The 8638-nt window shown below is 41.3% G+C and overlaps 1 protein-coding gene and 1 long non-coding RNA gene across 2 annotated transcripts; both read right to left on the bottom strand.

The window, feature by feature from the left end:
• Positions 1–432: 432 nt before the first annotated feature.
• On the bottom strand, positions 433–2261 carry LOC111486553. Its single transcript, XR_002718904.1, has 3 exons — positions 1624–2261; positions 1445–1527; positions 433–647 (listed from the first exon to the last, which is right to left on the bottom strand). It is a non-coding gene; the product is annotated as an uncharacterized LOC111486553 (long non-coding RNA).
• Positions 2262–5056: 2795 nt separating this feature from the next.
• LOC111486606 lies at positions 5057–6560 on the bottom strand. Its single transcript, XM_023133775.1, has 3 exons — positions 6345–6560; positions 5742–6287; positions 5057–5176 (listed from the first exon to the last, which is right to left on the bottom strand). Exons 1-3 carry the CDS (start codon positions 6558–6560, stop codon positions 5057–5059), a joined length of 882 nt encoding a protein of 293 aa, XP_022989543.1.
• Positions 6561–8638: the final 2078 nt, after the last annotated feature.

The raw sequence follows: 8638 nt of genomic DNA, 5'->3' as shown, positions 1-8638 counted from the left end.
ATTCCAACGACTTTGGAGAAACGTACGCACACCCCACGGATCGCCATACGAACACCCACGCTCCAGTCAACGCTCCTAGACGACTTGCACGAAAGAAAAATACAGAGAAAGGGATCAAGAGAGAGAGGTTCGACGAAGTATTCCGGCGAAGTCCAAACCTGTAAAACGAAGCATGAACGAAAGGACACGAAAGAGATCGTCGACATTTGTACACACATCTAAGGTACGTTTCACACCTTCTCAACGTTCATAATCATCGGAAAACCATATATGAGTTTTGAGTTTTTGAGGATCTCATGTGTAATGACCCTAAATTTCCACATACTCAGAGTCCTACTAACGTCTCATGCTCATCTCTAATGCATAATATAACTCTAAAAATGCTCATCTTTATTAGTGGAAAAATTTAAAACTTCAGAATACGTTAAAACACTAGAAAACACTGTCGGACTTATGTATTTCAAACATCATGCTGGAGTTCAAAATAGGATAAAAACAATTACAAATTAAATAATTTAAATAAATGAAATGCAAAACACCCCATCCTAACCAAGACTAGGAATTTTAAATATGCAACTGTCCTATGCATGCGCTACAGTGTCTAATCACGATGCCGCCATCAACCTGCATGGGCACCGGGCCTTTACCTGAAAAACAATTTGGCACACGGCCTGAGTAGAAATACTCAGTAAGTGACCCCACTATAGGGGTCATGCTAATGCAAACACATGCAATCATGAATTAGGGACCTATCTCTAATCATCTTTAAGGGTGGCTTCCAGTCTCGGACAAATTGGATGTGTAGTACTTCTCTACACACGACTCACACGTGCGAGGAATCCCCAGGGCGCTCGCACACCCCTTGGACCCTTCAAGCTAATCTGTAGCGACGTCCGGAGGTCAGTGGAACACCATAGTGTCACGTGCCTCATGAACACCTTCATCTGTGTGCATTTGCACCTATACGCATTCGCACTTATCATACGGTGCACGTCCGCACTCATCATCTCTAGGGGAAGTAGCCCTATGCTTATGAACATACAATATGCATGAGGTTCCTCTAAGTCCAATTATACATCTCTTCTGACACAACCCTCTAGTCTCATCTCTTGGTTACACTATGTAACACGTGCTCGTGGATATTTACATTAATATCATTTTCATACTCTTAAGGTTGTGTTCTATGTCGATCTAACGACATGATGCAATATGGAAAACAACATCGTAAGACATGTTCAACATGGAAAACATCATCATGTTAATAACATTATCATGTATACATCATACTCATCATAGAAGCCATTAAGTGCATCAAATATAACATGTACGTCATGCATCAAAATATAAATAACGTACAATTACCATACAGCACAACATAGCGTCATACTCATACATCATCATACATCAAACAATATTTAGCCTATCCTATATTAAGGCCACTTACTTGGTTGGCCTTGGCCGAAGTATTCCCTAATTAGCTAAACGTAAGCTCTGAGAGCTGCTTCCTACGTTGTCGGGGTTTGGTTCCTATCACACCGTTCACCACCTTTCGTTAGTATTTCACAATTAATTTATCAATAATTCAATAAATGTGAAATACGACTCTAAAATGGCATCGGATACCTTAATCGGGGTCGAAAACAGATCCGGGAGGGTCGAAACAGTGGAAACCAAGCCGAAAACAGGGGAGTCGAGCCAAACAGCCGCTGGGAGCCGCCGAGCCGTTTGCACCGAGTCGAGCCAAGGGACTAGCTATGCCGCTGTGTGCCACATGACAGAATCAGAGCACGCCACGTCGCGCAGTGTGCGTCAGGTTGAGGCGCGGGTCGCACTTCGATTTGGGTCGACTTCTGCAGAAGGCTACTGGGCCGGGCTGGATATTGGGCCTCGGTTTACTGAATTGGGCCGCAAGTATATGGGTTGCAGGCCAGTTCGATTGGACTGTGGGTCTAGTCTCGGGTTGGTTCAGCTGAACCGTGGTTTCTAGGCTGGATTGAGGTTTGGGCCGCTGTAGTTGGACTAGGCCGAAGGCAGAGGCCGAGGGGAAAGAAGTCGAGCTGCTCTATTAGGTTTAGGATTCGGGTCGACCCAGATCTGTGGATCTCGTCTTCCTTACCCGTCTTCAGCCGATTTTTCGGCGCATTTTCTCTCTCCTTCCCACAGCGTTTCTGTTGCCGATTTCGGTCCTCTTTCTTCCTTTTCCTCTCTATTTGTCGTCTTCTTTCCTTCCTCGAAGTTTAGTGGCCTAAAAGTTCCTAAAACCACAGATCTTCTTGGTGACAACAGAAAACTGAATTGAGATCGAGAGGAGGAGTGATTTGAGTGATGGGGAGGGAGGTCCTTTTATAGGGGATTCTCGGAATTGGTTTGGATTTTTGTGGAGATTTTTGTAGATGATTTTGTGGATGAATTTGAATTCACCTCCTCCTTCTCTTCCGTAACTAATTCAAATTCGCTATTATTAGTTTCAACACCCTCCCTTAAACTGAATTCTGCGGAAATCAGTTTAGGACTTCATTTCATCTTCTTGATATACATCTTGGATTCTGCATATCCCCATCTTTCTTCTGAGCTTCTCGAACAATGGTTGTTTCAAGGGCTTTGTGAATAGGTCTGCGATTTGTTCATCACTTCGGCAAAAGTTGAGTTCAAGAATGCCTTATTTACACAAATCACGCAAGAAATGAAATCGAACATCGATGTGCTTGCTCCTTCCATGCAACACAGGATTTTTAGACAACTTAATAGTTGACATATTATCACAATATATAACCGTCGTACTTGGTTGCTTCTGATTAAGAATTTCAAGCATTTTTCTTAACCAAATTGCTTGGCACGAGCATGCTGCTGCTGCCACAAATTCTGCTTCTGTCGTTGAGAGTGTTACAATAGGTTGCTTCTTTGAAGACCAGCAAATAGCTCCTGAACTCATCAAGAAAATACTTCCTGAAGTACTTTTACGATCGTCTATATCACCTGCATAGTCGCTATCTGTATAGCCAACTATCTTCGGATCATCTCCTTTTTTGTAGAATACCCCCAAATCAGAGGTTCCTCTCACATAACGAAGTATCCTTCTTGCTGCATTGAGATGTTTTTCAGTTGGATGCTCCATGTAACGACTTATCATACTAACCGCATACATGATGTCTGGTCTTGTTGAAGTTAGTACATCAAACTTCCCACAATTTGTTTGAAGTACCTATTATCAACCTCTCGCCCGTCAATGTCCTTGTGCAACTTTAAACCCAATTCTGATGGAGTTCCAAATGTGCGCTCATCCAATTTAAATCTTTCAAGTAATTCTTGAGCATACTTCTTCTGACAGATAAAGTTACCTGCGGGAGTTTGAGTAACTTCTACTCCAAGAAAATATCTCATCAAGCCAAGATTTGTCATTTCAAATTCCTTCATCATGCTCTTCTTAAAAAATTCAAACATTTCTTCATTATTGCCAGTAAATATTAAATCATCAACGTATAAGCAAATAATGAAAATGTTACCTCCTTTTTCAGTTTTCACATACAACGTATGTTCATACGGGCATTTAGTGAATCCCATCTTTTCAAAATGAGAATCAATGCGACTGTACCATGCCCTCGGAGCTTGCTTCAAACCATGCAAAGCTTTCTTCAATTTGTATACTTGTTCCTCTTTGCTTTTTTGAACAAAACCTTCTGGTTGCTCCACATATACTTCCTCTTGAAGCTCTCCATGTAAGAAGGCTGATTTCACATCAAGTTGATAAATAGGCCAAGATTTCTGTGCTGCAATAGAAATTATGAGCCTGATAGTGTCTTGACGTGCCACTGGTGCAAATACCTCCTTATAATCAATTCCATACTTTTGCTTGTATTCTTTTGCAACAAGTCGCGCCTTGTACTTATCCACCTCACCGTTTTCATTCAACTTGGTTTTGAAAACCCATTTTACTCCGATTGTTTTCTGCCCTCTAGGAAGATCAGTGAGCTCCCAAGTCTTGTTCTTCTCTATGGATTTGATTTCACTGTCCATAGCTTCCTTCCATTTCTTCTCTTTTACTGCTTCTTCATAGACAATTGGATCACTATCCATAAAGAATGCAAAATAACCACTATCACTTGATTCATAATCCATCTCATAATCAATCATCCAGTTTGGTTTTTTTCTTGTTCTTGGATGTCTTTGATTTTGATCATGATCTTCTTCTACTGGTTCTTCTTGTTGAGCTTGTGATGAGCTCTCTCCATGCTCATAGTGAGGCTGAATAGGAGCTTCAGTTTGTTCTTCTTCAAGATCTACAGAAATCTGCTGATTCACAGTGATCTTTTCTTCCCATGTCCAAGTCTTATTTTCGTCAAAGACTACATCACGATTCACCACCACCTTCTTTGTCAAAGGATCGTAGAGCTTGTATGCCTTAGAGGTCTCGCTTACTCCAAGGAACACACACTTCGAACTCTTGTCCTCAAGTTTCTTCCTTTTCTCATCAGGAACGTGTGCATATGCTATGCACCCAAAGATTCTAAAGTGGTCTACTGCAGGTTTTCTTCCGCTCCATGCTTCTTGTGGAGTCATATCTCTAACAGAAAAGGTAGGGCTCCGATTGAGAATGTGAACGGACCACACAACAGCTTCTGGCCAGAATTCCTTCGGGACTTCTCCTTTATTTAGTAAACTTCGAACCATGTTCAGAATGATCCTGTTTTTCCTTTCGGCCACACCATTTTGTTGTTGTGTATATGCTGTTGTTAGTTGCCTCCGTATGCCCTTCTCTTCACAAAATTGAATAAACTCTTTCGAGCAGAATTCTCCACCTCTGTCATTTCTTAAAACCTTGACTCTTCTTCCAGTTTTGGTTTTCATAGTAGCACAAAATTTTTTGAAGCAGTCAAAGGCTTCTGATTTGGCGTGCAAGAAATAAGTCCATGTTTTTTGACTAAAATCATCGATGAGGGTCATGAAATATTTCTTGTTACCATTTGATGCAGGAGAGATGGGACCACATATGTCTGAATGAATCAACTCCAAAATTGCTTGAGCTCTTCTTGATTTTCCAGATGGAAAAGAGTTTCTTTCATGTTTTGCTACTACACAGCTCTCGCAAATTTCCGTTGGTGGAGTAATATCTGGCAACCCAGTTACCATCTTCTTTGAGGACAACGTCTTTAATCCTTTGAAGTGTAGATGACCATACCTAAAATGCCAAAGCCAAGTGGTATCTTCTTTCTTCACCATCAAACTTTTGGCAACGATATTTAACGTCAACGGATATAGACGGTTGGTGGTCATCTTCATCTTAGCAATCGATCCTCTTTTGGAGTCATAAATTTCACATTCATCATTTTGGAATGTGATCACATACCCCTTTTCTTGTAACTGACCGATACTAAGTAAGTTGGCCTTCAGATCAGAAATGTAGAATACATTAGAAATAGACTCTACAAAGTCATTTCTAGTCTTGATATCTACGGTTCCTTTCCCCATCACTTGGAGAGATGAATTGTTGCCAAGAGAGACCGTAGTATGAAAATTTTCATCAAAGTTGAGAAGAATTCCTTACAACCTGTCATATGATTGTTGCATCCAGAGTCTACGACCCATACACCTTGATCTGCAACCTTCATAGCATGGAATGACATTAATAATGTTTCTTCTTCTCTTCTCTCCACAAAATTGGATTGATTTCTTTTCTCCTTTTGGAGCCTGGTATAGCATTCATTTTTGTAATGTCCAAGGCGTCCACATCTGTAACATTCCACCTTAGACTTGTCAAAGTGTCTCTTGCCTTTGTTGTCATAATCGTTTCTGACTAGGTCTGCTGACCTGCCAACATCTCCACTTCTTTCTCGACTGCCTCTCTCACGACCTCTGCCTCTTCTTTGCCCTCTACCTCTAGAGCTTGAAATTTCACTTGGTGTGGATATCTTTAAGACTGTCATCTCCTCTATTGCACTTGTACGATTGAGCCTCTGCTCATGTACTAACAAGGAGCTTTGGAGTTCATCTATTTGCATTTCCTCGACATTGTTTGCTTCTTCGATAGAACATACAATGTAATCGAACTTTGGTGTTAGTGATCGCAAAATCTTTTCTACGACCGCAACATCTGTGATTGAACCACCATGCATCCTCATTTTACTTGCAAGACTTATAACCTTGCCAATATAATCATTCACTGTTTCTCCCTTTTGCATTTGGAGAATTTCAAAGTCTCTCCTAACTGCCTGTAGTTGAGCACGTTTTACTCTCGTTGAGCCTTGATACTTCCTCCTCATAGAGTCCCAAATTTCTTTGAATGTCTTCTTCTGAAGCATTGTTTCCAAGATAGTCCTATCAATGGACTAAAATAAATAGTTCTTGACCTTCAGGTCCTTCAACTTCGATGCTGCCAACAGTTGCTGTCGATCAGCTGAGAGTACCTCGCCTTCATTTGGCTCTTCATAACCTGTTTCCACCATATCAAAGAACTCCTTTGATCTGAGAAAATTTTCCATCAACATCGCCCAATGATCATAGTGACCGTCGAACCTCGGGATGGCGGGCTGAACGTAGTTCTCAACTTGTTTTTCTGCTGCCATTTTTGCTGCTGCAAGATCGCTCTGATACCAGTTGTTGGTGACAACAGAAAACTGAATTGAGATTGAGAGGAGGAGTGATTTGAGTGATGGGGAGGGAAGTCATAGGGGATTCTCGGAATTGGTTGAGATTTTTGTGGAGATTTTTGTGGATGATTTTGTGGATGAATTTGAATTCACCTCCTCCTTCTCTTCCGTAACTAATTCAAATTCTATTATTAGCTATTATTAGTTTCAACCGATCTAAGAACGTGTAGAACAACCCAATTTTCTGACATCGGTTATCGACGACAGCGCTTACGAACAAGCACAAAACGTACCCTGAGTTATTGTGCTTTCGTTAGGGATCCTTCTTGTGGTGGTAACTAAGCGCTCGGCGTCGATTTTAGGGTGATTTGTGGCTCGTCGGAGGGATTGAAAACTCGCCGACGTTGTCCAAAATCTCTCCTGTAGTTTCGTTCTTTTCTCTGGTTGCAGGTATTCTGATCGATTTTGGGAGTCGTGGGCTGAGGGCTAAGCGAGGTGTGGCTGTCGTTTCGCATGGGGTCCGTCGGCGACTGGGTTTTTTTTTCTTTTTCTCTCTTTTTTTTTTCCCTGGTCGTTACATCATGAGTTGTCGTTTTAGGCATCTTATAAGTCCCAAAACTTTGTGGAAGGAAAGCAGAGAGGTCAACAGAGAGGTAGACGAGGAAAGAAGTCGAAAACGGATGCGGAGAGGAGAGAGAAAGGAAATAAAAAAATCACGCTGGAAATCGAGTATTGAAGACGAATCCACCGGGTCAGACCCGAACCGGTTAATTCAACCCACAACCGCATCCGTACCGTGACGAACCAACACGAGAGTCACTCGACCCGTTGTATGTCTACAGCCCAACTCCATATCCCAACACCCGCGTGTCCGTGTAAGCTAATCCAACCTGCAATGCCTGCAGCCCAAAACCTAACCGTCCACGTTGAAGCCCAACTACCCGAAGCCCACTTGCAGCTGCCCAGCACCGCGCTGCGAATCGACTCAGCCTGCACACGCGTCAACTTCCTATTGCACCACATGTCAACCTGCAGCAATAAGAACCCCTCGGCTACATGGCTCGACTCGGCTCCGCGTAGTCCTTCGGCTCAAAAACGACTTAAACGACTTAGTTTGACAATTCTGATACCGATCCCTATGTTTTTTTACCCTCTTAGGAGTAGATTTCCATGCTCTACTTCACAAATTCAAGTTGAATTTAAATTAAAATTGTGAAATACTAATGAAAGGAACTGGACAACCTAATAGGAAATGAATTCCGACGACATTTAGAGCAACTTTGAGGAGCGAAAACTTAGCAAACTCGAAAGTAGGAAAATGCCGGCTAAAGCCAACCAAGTGACCTTACTATAGGATAGGCTAGGTAATTGTTTGATGCATGACGACACATGCCTAGTGGCACCCACACATGTCCTTTATGTTTTATGATTATGATGTATGATGATGTGTATGAGTTATATGATGACATTTTACGATGATTATGATGTGTTTATAATGATAAAAATGCATGTTAAAACGATGATGTACATGATGTTACTTCCTTGATGTGACGTTGTTTTCCATATTAAGACAAGAAGCATGTTAGGAATTGTTAAGGATAGTTGACCGTTCATTATAAGGCAAATATCTAGATATTTGCCTTACATTACGGGTTACCATATTTTCCCTTTTACTAAATGCAAATATATTGTATTCATTTATTATTCTTTCCTTTTATCGCTATTTCCTTATTATTTGTAATTTACCTTATTTCTGTATTCTGTAAATGATTATAAATAAGAGAACTCTCACACCATTTGGGTGTGGTGGATTAATCAAACATTCACATGGTATCAGAGCCCTTTCGGTTTAACAACCCTGATCCTTTCTTCTCTATGGCTTCCGAATCTTGTTATCATCTTCTTCCTTTCAATACTCTAATCCATATGATCACCATCAAACTTTCTTCCTCCAATTATCTTCTTTGGAAAAGCCAACTTCTCCCTCTTCTTGAGAGTCAAGACATGTTGGGCTATGTCGATGGAACTATGGTTCCACCACCTCGCTTTGAACC

This window comes from Cucurbita maxima, unplaced genomic scaffold (assembly GCF_002738345.1).
Source record: "Cucurbita maxima cultivar Rimu unplaced genomic scaffold, Cmax_1.0 Cma_Scf00011, whole genome shotgun sequence".
NCBI classification, from domain to species: domain Eukaryota; kingdom Viridiplantae; phylum Streptophyta; class Magnoliopsida; order Cucurbitales; family Cucurbitaceae; genus Cucurbita; species Cucurbita maxima.
This window is presented reverse-complemented; position numbering and strand designations above follow the sequence as displayed.

Bases quoted from the DNA above. Each gene is read 5' to 3' on its own strand.
- LOC111486606 (XM_023133775.1), bottom strand. From the start codon at position 6,560: ATGGCAGCAGAAAAACAAGTTGAGAACTACGTTCAGCCCGCCATCCCG. The intron at 6,288-6,344 runs GTCAAGAACTAT...ACAATGCTTCAG, and splicing joins CGAAGTTGAAGGACCTGAAG to AAGAAGACATTCAAAGAAAT. The intron at 5,177-5,741 runs GTGGAATGTTAC...TTGGCATTTTAG, and splicing joins GACACTTTGACAAGTCTAAG to GTATGGTCATCTACACTTCA.